The 16,541-nt window shown below is 34.0% G+C and overlaps 4 protein-coding genes across 21 annotated transcripts in view; 3 read left to right on the forward strand and 1 right to left on the reverse strand.

Annotated features, from left to right (window-relative positions):
* LOC115241281 (AP-1 complex subunit gamma-1) overlaps nt 1-1,797 on the forward strand; it is a 9,849-nt gene extending 8,052 nt beyond the window's left edge. For all 15 annotated transcript variants that reach the window (XM_029816954.1, XM_029816956.1, XM_029816955.1 and 12 more), the window contains 4 exons: nt 374-650; nt 729-889; nt 986-1,078; nt 1,161-1,797. In XM_029816954.1, the coding sequence (XP_029672814.1) occupies nt 374-650; nt 729-889; nt 986-1,078; nt 1,161-1,262 (633 nt within the window). In that variant the 3' untranslated portion in view covers nt 1,263-1,797. The remainder of the gene's footprint in view (nt 1-373; nt 651-728; nt 890-985; nt 1,079-1,160) is intronic.
* Nucleotides 1,798-5,605: 3,808 nt separating this feature from the next.
* Nucleotides 5,606-7,898, reverse strand: LOC115241285 (COP9 signalosome complex subunit 5). 3 transcript variants are annotated; one of them, XM_029816974.1, is made up of 5 exons: nt 7,681-7,848; nt 7,099-7,264; nt 6,789-7,023; nt 6,508-6,702; nt 5,606-6,339 (listed from the first exon to the last, which is right to left on the reverse strand). In XM_029816974.1, the coding sequence occupies exons 2-5, from the start codon at nt 7,248-7,250 to the stop codon at nt 5,881-5,883; spliced, it is 1,041 nt and encodes a 346-aa protein (XP_029672834.1). In that variant the 5' UTR covers nt 7,251-7,264; nt 7,681-7,848; the 3' UTR covers nt 5,606-5,880. The 3 variants fall into 3 exon arrangements, with proteins under 3 accessions (XP_029672834.1, XP_029672836.1, XP_029672835.1); XM_029816976.1 differs by lacking the exon at nt 7,681-7,848 and adding an exon at nt 7,570-7,652; XM_029816975.1 differs by having other exon boundaries at nt 5,608-6,339; nt 7,844-7,898.
* Nucleotides 7,899-7,914: 16 nt separating this feature from the next.
* Nucleotides 7,915-12,705, forward strand: LOC115241287 (tetraspanin-3-like). Of its 2 annotated transcripts, XM_029816980.1 has the most exons (7): nt 7,915-8,004; nt 8,142-8,252; nt 8,539-8,840; nt 10,326-10,514; nt 10,633-10,797; nt 11,044-11,259; nt 11,329-12,705. In XM_029816980.1, exons 3-7 carry the CDS (start codon nt 8,778-8,780, stop codon nt 11,494-11,496), a joined length of 801 nt encoding a protein of 266 aa, XP_029672840.1. In that variant the 5' UTR covers nt 7,915-8,004; nt 8,142-8,252; nt 8,539-8,777; the 3' UTR covers nt 11,497-12,705. The 2 variants fall into 2 exon arrangements, with proteins under 2 accessions (XP_029672840.1, XP_029672841.1); XM_029816981.1 differs by lacking the exons at nt 7,915-8,004; nt 8,142-8,252; nt 8,539-8,840 and adding an exon at nt 8,894-9,138.
* A 1,165-nt stretch (nt 12,706-13,870) lies between these two features.
* The window catches only part of LOC115241290 (tetraspanin-8-like), a 12,845-nt gene continuing 10,174 nt past the window's right edge, over nt 13,871-16,541 (forward strand). Inside the window, exon 1 of the mRNA XM_029816983.1 lies at nt 13,871-14,094. Within this exon, the coding sequence (XP_029672843.1) occupies nt 14,035-14,094 (60 nt within the window). The 5' untranslated portion in view covers nt 13,871-14,034. The remainder of the gene's footprint in view (nt 14,095-16,541) is intronic.

A 16,541-nucleotide genomic window follows, 5' to 3' on the forward strand; every position in this document is an offset into this window, starting at 1 on the left:
CCTGGTGTAATATCATGATTGGCATTCATACTTAGCTGCCAGGCCCTGAAGGAAAATCTTCCCCCTCTACTTCTAGAACAATTCCCTCCGAATTGTTCCATTTCACACATATATATATATATATATATATATATATATAATTATTTATATTTAATATCCAATATTCTCAATATTCTCAATTATATTCTCTTTATTGTTTTCGATATATATGTGAAAAAACTAAAAAAATAATAATGTATAATATACAAAATTTCTAACAATATTAAAGATGCATTTGGCAGAAAACCAAATTTAAATAATGAAAAATGTACCGAGAATTGTGTGTATTGAATTGTGTCGCCAACATTTCGTTTCTTTTTTTGCAATTTTGCAGAGTGCACTTCTAGATTTACTTGGAACTACGGATGTAGGAGTGACGATGCCGGCGGCAACGATCACCAATAAAAATGCTTTGCCTAGTCCGACCGCGGTAGCGCATAATAACGATCTGTTGGACTTGCTCGGAAGTTTGGATTTGAATACGCCTACGTCTACCGTCACTCCTACGCTACCGTTACAACCGCAGGCATCATCCCCACCGATGTTTAGTCCCACCAACACCAGTAACTTCTTAGTGGATGGATTGCTCAGTACTTCCTCAGTTCAAAATGGTTTGTCATGGAATTCTAAAAGAATATCGTGAATTTATTTTGCATCGTAAATTGTTATAATCATGATTCTTATTGTAGAACTACCTAGTATAGTTGTTTTGGACAAATCGGGGCTCAAGATAACATTCAAATTAGAGAGACTGCCGGATATCCCCGATCTGCTAGTTATAAATATGTCAGCTCAGAATTCTGGAAGCACGGTTTTAACTGATTTTCTGTTTCAAGCAGCAGTTCCTAGGGTTAGACATGATCTATATGAATTTACATATATGTATACGATTATTTATCATATGTAAAAAAGTTTAATGTATTTGCTTGACTTTTTCCACTTTTAGACATTCCAACTACAAATGCTATCGCCATCGGGTACTGTCATTCCACCGTATGGTCAAGTAACTCAAGTGTTGAGAATCACAAATATGAATAGGGTCAGTTGCCAATACTTATTACCCTAAAAAAATTCTTTTGAGTTTTTAATTTCTAATCAACTATTTCTTTTGTATTCTTTAGGCAGTGCTAAGGATGAGACTGCGTATATCGTATACAGGTCCAACTGGGCCAGTTTTGGAACAGACAGAAGTTAATAACTTTCCAGCTTCGACATCACAGTGACAAGATATAATACAAACAACATTTGTACATATGCCTGCCTAAAAGTAATTAATCGATTCTTGAAGACAGACTGGGAAGAAAAAAAAGGAACACAAGTTTCATCTTCGTTAGAAACAGCGAAAACGTACAAGTTAGCAAATGGATATATCTAATACATAACAACACAATTCAACAACTAAACTTTTGCTTATGCGGCATGAATAAGACATGACCTAAACTTTGGATTTATTAAAAATACATTTTTTAATTTCGTATGCGATTGTACGATGTGTTCATTCGCAACGAAAAATGTTTTGAAAAGTATTAATTTTCTTGCCGCATATATATTAAAATAATCACGAATTTGTGCTCGGTCGAGTTCCGATAAATTTCCAGTCGCGAATAATGTGATGCTAACATTTAAAGTCTTTCAAAATTATGTTATGTATATCATTATCGTTTCCGCTTTGTTACAACGAGCGAACGTAAAAGTATTTTACTCTCGCAACATGCCGCAAAAGTGTATGAAAAAAGGAAAAACAAAAGATGTAAATATTTTTTCTAACCGAAACAGATGCGGAGAGAGTTGAGAAAAATACATATATATATATATATATATATATATATATAATTATTTATATTTAATATCCAATATTCTCAATATTCTCAATTATATTCTCTTTATTGTTTTCGATATATATGTGAAAAAACTAAAAAAATAATAATGTATAATATACAAAATTTCTAACAATATTAAAGATGCATTTGGCAGAAAACCAAATTTAAATAATGAAAAATGTACCGAGAATTGTGTGTATTGAATTGTGTCGCCAACATTTCGTTTCTTTTTTTGCAATTTTGCAGAGTGCACTTCTAGATTTACTTGGAACTACGGATGTAGGAGTGACGATGCCGGCGGCAACGATCATCAATAAAAATGCTTTGCCTAGTCCGACCGCGGTAGCGCATAATAACGATCTGTTGGACTTGCTCGGAAGTTTGGATTTGAATACGCCTACGTCTACCGTCACTCCTACGCTACCGTTACAACCGCAGGCATCATCCCCACCGATGTTTAGTCCCACCAACACCAGTAACTTCTTAGTGGATGGATTGCTCAGTACTTCCTCAGTTCAAAATGGTTTGTCATGGAATTCTAAAAGAATATCGTGAATTTATTTTGCATCGTAAATTGTTATAATCATGATTCTTATTGTAGAACTACCTAGTATAGTTGTTTTGGACAAATCGGGGCTCAAGATAACATTCAAATTAGAGAGACTGCCGGATATCCCCGATCTGCTAGTTATAAATATGTCAGCTCAGAATTCTGGAAGCACGGTTTTAACTGATTTTCTGTTTCAAGCAGCAGTTCCTAGGGTTAGACATGATCTATATGAATTTACATATATGTATACGATTATTTATCATATGTAAAAAAGTTTAATGTATTTGCTTGACTTTTTCCACTTTTAGACATTCCAACTACAAATGCTATCGCCATCGGGTACTGTCATTCCACCGTATGGTCAAGTAACTCAAGTGTTGAGAATCACAAATATGAATAGGGTCAGTTGCCAATACTTATTACCCTAAAAAAATTCTTTTGAGTTTTTAATTTCTAATCAACTATTTCTTTTGTATTCTTTAGGCAGTGCTAAGGATGAGACTGCGTATATCGTATACAGGTCCAACTGGGCCAGTTTTGGAACAGACAGAAGTTAATAACTTTCCAGCTTCGACATCACAGTGACAAGATATAATACAAACAACATTTGTACATATGCCTGCCTAAAAGTAATTAATCGATTCTTGAAGACAGACTGGGAAGAAAAAAAAGGAACACAAGTTTCATCTTCGTTAGAAACAGCGAAAACGTACAAGTTAGCAAATGGATATATCTAATACATAACAACACAATTCAACAACTAAACTTTTGCTTATGCGGCATGAATAAGACATGACCTAAACTTTGGATTTATTAAAAATACATTTTTTAATTTCGTATGCGATTGTACGATGTGTTCATTCGCAACGAAAAATGTTTTGAAAAGTATTAATTTTCTTGCCGCATATATATTAAAATAATCACGAATTTGTGCTCGGTCGAGTTCCGATAAATTTCCAGTCGCGAATAATGTGATGCTAACATTTAAAGTCTTTCAAAATTATGTTATGTATATCATTATCGTTTCCGCTTTGTTACAACGAGCGAACGTAAAAGTATTTTACTCTCGCAACATGCCGCAAAAGTGTATGAAAAAAGGAAAAACAAAAGATGTAAATATTTTTTCTAACCGAAACAGATGCGGAGAGAGTTGAGAAAAATATTGTGCTCCGATTGTTTGCATTCCCGCTGTTTTACGGCTACTAATTTAGCACGTAATTTCTTACATAAACTAAATGAGTTAGAAAACGGAAATATAGGAAAGTGAGTAAAAGAAAAAACACACAATAGACACACACATCAGATGCATCACACGCCAAGAAACGAAAAGTGAAACAGAGGGAGAGGAAGGGAGGGAGGAAGAGATAGATAAGTAGATAGGTTCAGAGGAAGTTTCGTCACCGAAAGTGCTGTTGTCCCAAAAAGAAACAAGGAGAAACTTAAACTTAACTTTCACTGTAACAAATCAATCTTTTCTACTGCTACATTTATAAGTAAGACATTGCGAATGAGACTCGCGCAATTTTGTAAATATAATCGCGGTGACATATAAAGAAACAAAGAAATTCTTTTATGTGATGGGGAAATAAGAAAAAAAAGCGCGAAACGGGATTCTTTATAATATGTGTACACAATAGAGCTATTAACTCAATAACGAATACGATAATATCCATGTTTTCGTCTTCGAGAAATATCATTTGGAGGGCCGAGGGAAATGGTGCATACACACATATACATGTACACACATGCTACTGAACACATACATATGACGCCCATAATGCACGAGTGTGTTACGTGTGTAACGCGATTACAATTTCAAATTCATATTCAGAATACAGAGTAACATTGGAGGGCTGAATTCTGATTGTCATGTTATGTGTCTCGCGTATGTATGTTACATCCAATCATGGAAGATCGGGATTTATCGACCAATTAATCCTCTTTATCATGTTCGAATAATATTAATTCTCACGAAGTATTTCTATCAGTGTTTCAGTGCATTTTATATAATTCTATTAAATTAATTCTAATGAAAATTATGATATAAACGCGAGAGAAATTATAAAGTTTTGGGGATTATATCTTGGCTGAAAAATTATTACAAAATAGAAAATAAAAGCTGATGTTTCGGGATTGATTTTGCTCACATCTGTAAACTGTAGTCTAAGAAAGTCAGAATATAAAGTCGAAGAAGAATTATACATATATATATATATATATATCTTGACAATAGTTTGTTTTTTAAGTATTTTTTGCAGTATAAACACTAACAAAATTAACAGCCAAATATAACGATGTATACTTATGTCTCTATTGGTTTTTACCATTTAATTTTGTGAATTCTAATTTTACTCGACTCACTTCGAATTATTTACAACATCATAGATATCGCTTGTACATATGATATATGTGTCGAAAAGAGGAAAAAAAGAAGTGTACGGATAAAAAACTCGCTCATTTAATATAATGTTCGTACGATTTTATACTTACTTTGTCGAATTTTCACGCGTATGATGAGCGACAAATATGTATGTGGGTTCTCTATAATAGGTATATACAATTTAGACAGAAGAATATATAGTTCGTCGGGAGCAATAGAGTGGCAGGCCAGATTTCCAGATATCTATTTTCTCTAGACTTTCCTACGAATTAGGTTAAAACACGCTGTTGTACTTAATTATTTAATTCGCTCCGAGATGTGACAAAACACTATAGCGCGTAATACTATGTAAGTGTAGATGTGTATGTATATATCACAAAGATTCATCTCTTATTAAGAACGTCGTTCTGGCACTTTTCTTTTCGATCGCGTATATCTTTTGATTTTTCAACTGGGATATCTTTTGTATAACTTCTCGATTAAGTTTACGATTGATTGATTTATATAACTATATGCATTTAGCTCCGTCCCTTATATGTTATGAGAGATGCGAGTGCGCGGAAGGTATAGGAGTATATAAAATAGAACAGGTGGGTGTGCGTTTCTGAGTGGCCTTGTCCTTAAAGTCTGTGACACAGTGCGTCAGCCCTTCAGTGGGGGTTTTGCTCTGCCTACTTGTTCTGAATATATTATATATTAGTTATATAAATATATATAACATATATATTTATATTATATATAATATATATATACATACACGAGGATATTGATTAATGATAAAAATGCTGTATATATACTTTCTAGCGAATCAAGGTGTGAAAATAAAATGTATTTTTATTCCATTATGTTTCTGACATCCGATACATTCATGCACTTGAAGCATATTTTCATAAAGGAAAATATTCAATACTAATATCATCACTGTATCTTAATTTTATCAATTTTTCAAGAAGAGACAATTCTAGGAGCCAAGAAGTCTTAATCGAATATTTTGTGAAGTAATTGTTCAAAAAATTTCGATTATAAAGGAGGGTACATATCTTTATTACAAATACATATCCTCTAGCAGATTATCACACACAGAATACACCTTATTGCTTCTGCTGAGGATCACAAGTTGCATTACTGCCAACATGATTAAATAATCGGTCCTTAATTATTTGTGCCATTAAACCGTGAATAACTTCGATGGTGGTCTTACAACTGTCCCTAGTCGCCTTTATGAGTTTTTCTACTGTGCTACGATCGTGTGGATCCGTGCCGCCGAGGACGAATCCTCTACCCAAAGCCGACTCCGATTGTTCTAATTTATCCGACAAGTCGAATATCTGTCCAGTGGTATAGTCCGCATTTGTCAGTAGGCTGGAAGAACTCAGAGTGTTCACCCAATACTTATTCCATAATGAATCGAGTAGTCGTCTATCCAGAGAGGACTTGAAATAGGATACTTCCAAAGAATAGTATTGCTTGCAATGAACACCAAAGTCTTCGATCTTGTTCAGCGGTATTGTCTGATATTCTGACGGCTCCTCGTTTGCGGGTTTATATCCCTGCACAAATACACACGCGATTGATAAAATAATTTATAGTGCTTTCACGCTGTAAAGAACACATGAACTCGAATAGTTCTAGAAACGAGATAGAGCATCTTTAATCTTCTTCCTTTAGAAGGATGGATTGCTGATTCTAATTTTGAAACATTAAAGCTTTATATGTACCTTTGGATAAGTTCTGAATGCGCCCAGGCAAACCTTGCCTGCGGAAATAGTTCTCACGGGATCAATGACAATGGCGACGAATGGTTCTTGAAAATTTTGATTGAGCATCTGGGTGGATACATCGATACCAGACAACCAGCATCCATATCCAGGATGACTATGATACCAACCAATCGCATTTTCTTGCCTACCGACCTGAATGATAAATTATTATACAGACTATAGATCTATTTTCAAATTTAAAAAAAATTTTTTTTTATTACAAAAAGTTATATACATACTTGTTTAGCTGCTTCTATGTAAGCTGTCATGTACTCGTAAGCTTGAGCTTGAGCATTCACTCTAGTTTCTGTACCCTCGACTGGCAATGCAAAGGAATCCATTACAATCATCGTGTTGGCTGCTACTTTACCAAGTAAAAGGCCCATTACCTCCAATGTTCCACCAGATCGTGCATGCATAACCATTTTTAATAAAGCTAATGCAGATATTTTTATGTCTTTGAAGAAATGGGGACTATAAACAAGAAGGAAAGGCAGAGAATAGTCAATTCTTCTAATTTTTTTGTATTCAAGTCATTAGTATCCTTACTCTTTCTCCCATGGTTTGGCAGTTAATATATCATGTTGTTCTTTCCTGTCGTATCTATAAATCTCATCCATGGTGCTGATAGTCTCAATGTTATTCGTTAATTCCCATGTCTTCTGAGCAATACCGCTCTGTTCAGAGGATGGTCCAGCCATTTCGCCAAATATATCTGCCAATGATAATTACATTGATAATAATTATAACGATACAGATTATTGAGATAACTTTCAGAATCTCCATTTTATTATAACATCAGAACTGTAGGCTTAACGCGATAGATGCGAGTAATATACTTTATATGTTAAATACAACAGAAAAGTGACCTTAAAGATGTAAATAGAAGAAAAGATCGTTAAATATCATAATATTTAGAAACGTGTTGTAATAAACACGTCTTCAAATAAATATGAGTTTTTTTTTCTTTTTTTTTTTTTGTTGAGACTGTTTCCAGTTCTACGAAATATTATTCAGCACCTTTACATCTCTAAATTTTTAACACATTGAGTAAGGTTAAGGACATCGAAGAGTTTCGAATTGTCATCGGTCAATACAATTATTACAAACAGTATATATATATATACTAACTGGATGTTGATTAATTGTACTTTTTAAAACAAATATGCTAATTACAATTCACTGATCAACTTAGACATAGCTAAAATAATAGTGATTATTATTATGTTCGCTGCTTTATGTCAGTTTACTATATTTTTAATGGTTAGGAACGCACATACATATATATAAATACCTGTGGCATAATAGTATCGATAGACTGATGTTATCGATATATCGATGTTGCGATATAATATAATATCGATACTCCTTCTGCGACAACATTCTTTCGATGTGGCACAGCTGATTTTATTTTATTTTTACACCTGCGATCAAGAACAAAGTCTTGATAATAAGGTACGAGTAGGATCACTAATATATGCAATCAAAAGTCAAAAGTTAAATTGTACTTGAGAGTGCATATAATATCATAGCATAATGTCTCTCTTTTTTTGTATTTTCATAATACTCATCCATACCATCTTGTTTATCAGGTTCGCATATTTAATACAAATACATCATCGAATTATTTTAATTCCTAAATAAAAAAGCCACCCTGATGGAAACTTATTTACCTGCCAACAATGAAAGGATGAATAAATGAGGTAAAGAAATGAATCAAGTATGCATATACATAAAAGAGAAATAACTCTCTCTCTCTCTCTCTCTCTCTCTCTCTCTCTCTCTCTCTCTCTCTAGACAGATAGATTAGATAAAAATAATAATAATTGTGTGCACAAAATAGCATAACAAGATAACATAAGAAAATGTAAGAAAGCAATATAATATAATCTCGAGAGAGTTGACAGAGTATGATTTCTCTTAATAAAAGTCTATTTAAGAGTTAATAAATGAATATATATAAACGCATTGGCATTTTTTTTTTAAAAGACGCACTGCGACTAATCAACTTTCCCGCTTTTCCGGAAATAGTGGGTACATCTGCTTCCGGAAAAGCGGCCGGTTGATTGGTTAACGCGCGTCGCTTTTTAGCGCGCGTTGCACGCACGTTGCTGCGTGCCAACGAGGGCCACTTAACGTCCGATCACCGTGGAGACGACGGACACGCAACAACATCGGACGCTCGCGTGCGAATAGCAGCCTGTCGCATTGCACTATTTATAAACGCGATGGGCGAACGGGCATTCGTCTGCTTCCGCTACTGCCTGATCGCCGGTGCGATCCTTCTCGGCGTAAGTTTCACCGAATCCGTCATTGTTTAGCATCGTTATTTTCATCCTCTCGCGATCTCTCATCGCGAGTGACAATTGTGTGTGAAGAGGATCGGATCTCGACCGGATGATCGGACGAAACGGTCCCCATCGCGCAGTTGTTGTCCACCGTGTTGTCGATCAGCTGATCGGGATTTAGACGGACTTTCTATTATTATGATCGATCGCGCAGCTGCAGCTGTTCCGAGGTCGCATGTAATTGGTGGCTTTTGTGCTCGGCGCCAATCCGGCTCATAATTTGCCTATGGTGGTAGTATCGGTACATGTGCATGTTGCGTATGTTAGGTGTGTTGGGGAGTAACCGAGTAAATATATATTATTGGGACGAATGTGAAAAGAGAGGATTAAATTATTAAGAGTTCTGATGGGAATTGTTATATAAGCCAGTTGTTTATTTTAAAAACAGTGCAAACTTTTTGTTCCTTGTTAAAACGAAAACAATCGCGTTTTAGTTTATAGGTATCTTGTTATAATTAAATCTCAACTTTTAAAACTATAATTATTGTTTTCGAAATACAAAACTTACACACATTCGCACAGTTTATAGAATTAATGGATATATAATTATAATCATTAAAAAAGAAAGATAGATATTGTAAATTTTTTTATACGCTATCCGAAATTATAATTTGTAAAATACTCGGGGCTTTCAAATTATGTCAAGTTAATTTTGGCTCTTAAAACAATTCTTTCATCGTTTGATATTTCTCAATTACAAAAACGCATGATTTCTTAATTCTATGTATGTATTGATTAATAGAAGTCAATAAGAGTTGAAGGAGACACTATAACAACTGCAGAACGACCTCAATTAACACTATATGCCGTTGTGATTGTAAAAATATCGCTGAAACAAAACGACCATTTTCGCGATAATACAATAATAATATAATCGATTTTTCTTCTTCTATAAATTTTAACTTGCATTACTTAGATGTTATTTATGTATTTACTTGAAATATATGTTTTTGAATATTAAAATTTATTTCATGATAAATCTCCCGTTTAATAATCGGCACCTGTCAACAATTGCACCTATTTTTTCATTTAAGATAGCAATCGTCGTGATATTAGCGTGATAGTATTGCGAAGTATGTGTGACGCAGTTTACTTTAATCAAACTATATATACTACGCCTGTCTAGATAAGAGTTTGTCTTCTCTCTTTATCAGTGACTCCCATTATAACAGCTTACATCATCCATGTAACTTTACCTTGCCATTTCGGGGAAGGGAACGACGTGATCATTTCGAAAAACCGCTTTTTATCTTGAAGTCTATTTTTATACACGCGCGCGGCATGATTGACAAGTATTGATTAAAATAGATAGTTTCGAGAAATATTTTTTCGAGTCATTATTATATATATTTTGATAAAAGATACTGTATAAAATATGAATATCAAGAATGATTATTGTTTACAAAAAGTCTTTTATTTCTTTCACAGATTTCCGGCGCGGTCGTAAGCGTGTTCGCCGGTTACTTCATCTACCAGCTGCATGAATATGCGCCGGTCACACCTGATAACGTGTGTGGCTCATCCGCCACCTTGCTGGCCATGGGCGTTATCACCTGCGGGATCGGCTGGTTCGTCTGGCAATTTCTCAATTTTTCCAACAGAGGCCAAGTCATCATTGTAAGCCGATTTCTCACTTTCTCTCTTTGATGTTCATTAAAAAAAAAGAAAAAAGAAATAGAAATTAAATTTTAGGTGAAAAAATACGAATATACTTAATTTTTTTTCACATGTTCAGTTTGCCATAGCATTATCGATTATCGCTCTGGTCGAAACCGGTGTCGGAATTTGGGCCTTGGTACGACACGAACAAGTGGAGACCTTGCCATCCGCACAATACGATGAGATCTTTGCCCTCGCAATCACGGATGAGAAATCTACCTGGGATCATATGCAGTCTACAGTAAAAATTTCATTTTTTCATATATTTGAATATTAAGTTTTTTCTTACAAGTACGATATTTAATAAACACGCACATAATCATAATATTTCGCGGCTATCCGAAGCACCCGCATTTCTTTTATAAAGATTTGTTTCTACAAATTTTACGTTTGATAAACATAATATAATAAAACAATTTTAATGAAATAAAACGAAATGAGAGAAATTAAAAAAAGATGTAACAAATTTAATTAAATTTAATTTCAGTTACATTGTTGCGGAATAGACGGACCTTCCGATTATCGTGGTATGGATGCGATTCCTTGGTCGTGTTGCAACACGACGAGCCTAGAGAACGACAACGGTACTGAAGGCGTTTGTACTACTATTTACAAGCGGGGATGTCAGCACGTAGTGTTAAATCGGACAAGATCGATCCTCCTTCACGTTTTTCTACTTACGTTGTGTTCCGTGCTGTTACAAGTGCGTAATCTCGTTCTTGGAATTTTTTTCACGAATCGATATATCATACAATTGATGTGTCAATTCCAGGTTTCTTTCATAGCGTGTACGACTTGCTACGCCAGAATTTACAAAGATAAGATGGATAGAAGAAAGGCAGCGGAAATAGCCAAGCGTTCGTCTTTGCAAGAGCCGGATACTAAGGACGTCCTTCTAACACATCGATCAAAATATTTGCACAATTCTGACAATTCCTAGCCAACGTCGCGAACCGCGAAGGACGAAGGTGTGTGTCATTTACGGATGTTGCATCACTGCGATATGCGAAATACATTTCGCGTGGTGACAATATCTACAGTATACAGATACAGGTACAGGTACAGGTGATATTGATATTGCTCCTATCATACAGAATATTCCAGATTTGTCAAGAAATATTTTAGCAAATATTTTATTTTTTGAAGAATTTTTTGCGACTCCATTTTTCTTCGGATATAATATCGAGATCGCGTTATTCGTTACAACTTTTGACATTCATTTTTTTCACAAGTAAATCTCAATTGAAATTTTTGTTAAAATCAAACGAAAATAAAAATTATTTAATTTACTTACATAAAGATTTATCTCTAAAATATTTTTCACTCTTGGACTCTCTGTATGAAGGAAGAAAAAATATTATTTTGAATGGTGCTAACCCTCTTCAACTTATTCTTACTGCCTTTCTTAAATTTCTTAAATAAAATACCTCGCCGATTTTTTATGGTTTAGAACACTGAAATATTCGCAGTTGAAAAATAGCGTCAAGTTATTGTTTACCTATCATTACTGCTGTTATATTCTAATAGTAGACCAACATATCGACTTTTTTAAATTTAGTTTTATATTTTTTTAATTTTTTATTTTATTTAGCAATGTCAATCCACTGCGAATATTATGATTTTGTTCAAGAAATATAACATCCGTTTGTTAACGTATAGTGAGCATAATATCAAAGTCTGCGTTTTTTAAATTAGTTTTTGTACTTAAGATATCTTGTAATGCAAAAGTCATTACATAAGCAATCAAGTGCACCGTGCAATGCTTTATACAATCAACGACATGAGTAACATAGACACCCGGTATATACGCGTCATTCTCGTATATCTTACAATATCTAAGAACACTTGACATTAGATAAACTAACGAAACGCAATCAGAAGAGATAAGTTTGTTATCGGAATAATCGGGAAACTAGTGCGAATGCAGCTTTTTCTTTTACTTTTATTCATATTTATATATCTTATACTTTTTTATTTATATTTTTTGTTGATTCCTTTTCGAATTCTTTTCATTATGTTCTTAATACTAAATGTGCAATTTTTTTTTATTTTTGAGAATGTAATTTGTGCGGTATATGAAAATGGAAACTATTTTATACTAAGAACGCGTGAATGTACAATCTTTCTTAAGAAAAATGTGTTTGAGTAAGATGTTTTGATATTTTAGTAGGCGACTTAATACCCATTGATACTTATCTTTCCTTATCCTTACAGACAAAGCTATGATTTATATATTAAAAAATAATTTACAAAAAATGAATAAAAAAATAGAATATGACAAAACAAATCTCACTGAGATAATTTTCTCAGTATTACATTCCAACAAATTTCTCATCTATTTCACTTAAAGAAATATTTCGCACAATGAAAATGAAGTTCAACCACATATTTTTGGAGCGACGTCATTTAGCATGTCATACTGATGACTAAATTTCCGTCAATAACGTCATATCTATATTTCGATTTATCTCTCTTTAAAAACTTATAAAGATATTATTTCTTTCTATATATTTAATTTAAAACTTTTATTTTCACAAGCATAAAAAATTTTAGATTTGGTGCTAATTATTCTTTTTTTATAATTATACAAGTATAATTAAAAATTTAATTTATATAATATATCAAATTAATTCGAAACTTCGATAATCAAATTTTTTTTATTACAATTTGGCATCTACTTTTGGCAAATGAGATTGTGACAGATTAGATTGAGACAATATTGTGCTATTTAAAATTAACTCAAGAAAAATTTCGAATATCAAGATTTTTCTGATCTAAAATACAATTACAATAAATAATAAATATGATACCACATAAATATTTCTGTGCGTGTGTTTCATCAAATTAAATAATTATATCATATTTCTATTTAATTTCTTGTTCGTGTTTCAGATATTTCTACTTAAAATGTTTCCTAATTATTTAAACATTAATTATTTAAAATAACATTAACTTAAAATTGTATTTCTCTCAGCTACTAGATCTTATCATTCTTGTATATGTATTGTGATATTATTATTTAATTATCGGCGATTCATGTCAGAATTCTCCAATTATTATTTCCAGTCTCATTAATTAGAGATATATGAAAATTATTGCATTACTGTAAGTGGGAACAATATTGTACATTGATTATAACATTTCACAATACTAAGATAATATGAATGACAATATTCTATCGATGTATTCGTCGAAAATGAATTCCACGATATCTAGCGCAATCTGGACGCGCGCGCGCTTTTTTATCACAAATCGCACTTTCGGTTAACTTCGGATAAACTCGGGCGTCATCGTCGTGACGGTGCCGCGCGAAGCAGCACTTGAATAGAGTTCAGTTAAATTCGAACCGCCAATCGTGTCGTGGTGTGTCGCGAGTGAATCCGTTCCGCCGCCGATCGGAATTTCGATTTATCGCGCGCGCGCGTCCTCGCAAAATTCCTTTACTTCTGGCCATTGAATTAAGAAATCAACGATCAAGATGGGATGCGGAATGGGAATGATCAAATACCTGCTCTTTATATTTAACTTCATTTTTGTGGTAAGTATCAGAAAAAAAAAAGGGTAAGGGAGACATGGGAGACATTGTGTGGCATCATAACCTTACAGAGATAACACGTGCCATATCTATGTCCCGCTTTTAGCGATAACTGTCGGCATAAAAATGTCTAACTCGAGGATGACATGTTATCGCGTGAAAGTAAAACGGTTGCATTGCACGAGGCCCTTTATCTCCGTCTCTTTAACGACTGCAAACTCGCCGTAAGTTCCACTCGTTCGTACTGTCTGAAGAATTCAGGTTCCTCGAGATTCGGTTACGCGAGTTGCAGAGACTACTTTTAGCTCTATAAAAGCTATTACAAATAGGCATCTCCGTGTGTTCTCTCGCTTTATTTCTCCGACACGAACATCACGCTCGAATATAACAATAGAAATTCAACGATGGTGCATCTAACGCTGTAAATTTCGCGCATGTGAAAATATGTAAAGTATGCCACTTTTTGTATATAAACATAACAAGTTTCTCGTAAAATTTCTTTACCGACTCGTTCCGCGAATTCGTCGGTGATGCTGTTGCTTAATCTCGCGTACCTTCGACCTTGAAACGCGTGAATCGCGTGTTCCACCCACGACTGTATGCGTGACCGTTACAACTGTCATGCTATTGACAGGATCATTCTAAGTTTTTATATGCTTCCGTCTGCGTGCGTTCACGGAGCGGATAAGATCGCAAGATTACTTGTGGTAGAATAGTAACGAAATTATTATTACCTTGACATTTTCTGAGAATTTTGCAAGAAGTGTAATCCCGTAAAAAAATATTAAATGTTTAGATATTTAATAAAGGATCTCTTTAAATAAAGAATGTCATCTACCGCTGTTTTGTCGCATAGTTATTGATGGTACAAAAGCAATTTGTTAGCACATGATCCGCGAGAGATCATATGATTGTCATTCATGCATGTGTGTGTTTTAAACTTCTCTTTTAAATATTTAAAGATTCAACGTCTTATAATGGCTCCTTTAGCAACATCTAAATATTCTAAATATTTAAATTATTTTAAATCAATAAATGTATTGTGTAAATTGATTTTGGAGCGAAAGAAAGACAGAGAGAGAGAGAGAGACGTGTAATCACGTGTGTGAGTCAGCTTTTAGTATATAGAATTGTCTTCGCGTAAACGTAACTGACTCATAACGATAAGAAAACCCCAAGGTTGACAACAGCCAACAGTCGTATATAAACGCCGTAATTTAACGTGTTACATATATCTTCGCTTGCACCTGTCATAATTTTTCGATCGCGAATATCGATTTATCTTTACACGTTATCAATAACATTTATTTGAATTTTCATTGTCACAAAAGTTATATAGTTCATATTTCTTGTTACTCTCTGTCTATGTCTAGAACGACCATTGTGTCGTGTTCATTTATCGATCGATAAAGTCATCCAATCATTGCATTCATCGTTATCGCAATTAATCTTATTATCATTAGCAGTAGCAATCATAGTTCTCTTTTATCTTTCTAGCTTTTAAAATTCCATTGTGTGTAAAAATAACTACTAAAATGAAAACACGAATGAAAAAGTTTCGTTGAGCGAGCTCTTGGCAGTAAAAACAATAACACACTTGTAACAACAAACGAGAAATCATGCATTAATGTGTTCAGAAAGATAAAAGGAAAAGAGATACGTGTATCTCGTTTCACCGAAGTATCATTTTTTTTCTATAAGTCACGTAATTGCTTAAAAAACTCATACACGCTCATAACTGCGCAACATTTTCTTTGCGATAAACTGATCTTAATTCAGAGGAATATATTCAGAGGATAATATACTTGATGACGTAATTGAAACATTTTCATTCGATACATTCGTGAGAACGTCACGAGGAAGGTCGGACTCCTTCTTTACGATCTTCCTTTCCGCTCGGTTTGCTTACCGTGGCCTGTGATCACAATAATCGTTTCTTACTACTCCCAAGGTCTCCCCTCTCGTTTTCTCCCTTCTTCCATAGTCGTAGTCGTCATCGCCCATTGAATTTTGCCAAACGCCCATGAAACTCGTTCTTTTGTTATATCGTCGGAGGACAAAGAATCATGTTGCGTAATGCCCGTATCAGACTACGCATTGAAAATTGAAGATTGAAGATTGAAGATTAAAGATTGGAATTTGACTAATCAGAACAAAAGGAACTAAAATTTCTTTGTCCTGATTGGTTAAATTTCAATCTTCGATCTTCAATCTCAATCTTCAATGCGTAGTCTGATACGGGCTTAAGAGAAACTCTATGGTGTCTCTCTCCCATCTCACTTTTTCCTTCGTCGAAAGTCGATACATGATACATGATGACACAAGTGAAGGCTGGAATCATCGTTTTGAATTATTGTACATTTATTATTATAAAAGTATGTCTCGACAAAAAGGGGATGTCCCAAGAGAAATAATCTAGGAATAGCTGTTTGATTGTGTATAGAGTATAG

Source organism: Formica exsecta, unplaced genomic scaffold (genome assembly GCF_003651465.1).
Source record: "Formica exsecta isolate Colony F162 unplaced genomic scaffold, ASM365146v1 scaffold475, whole genome shotgun sequence".
Lineage (NCBI taxonomy): Eukaryota > Metazoa > Arthropoda > Insecta > Hymenoptera > Formicidae > Formica > Formica exsecta.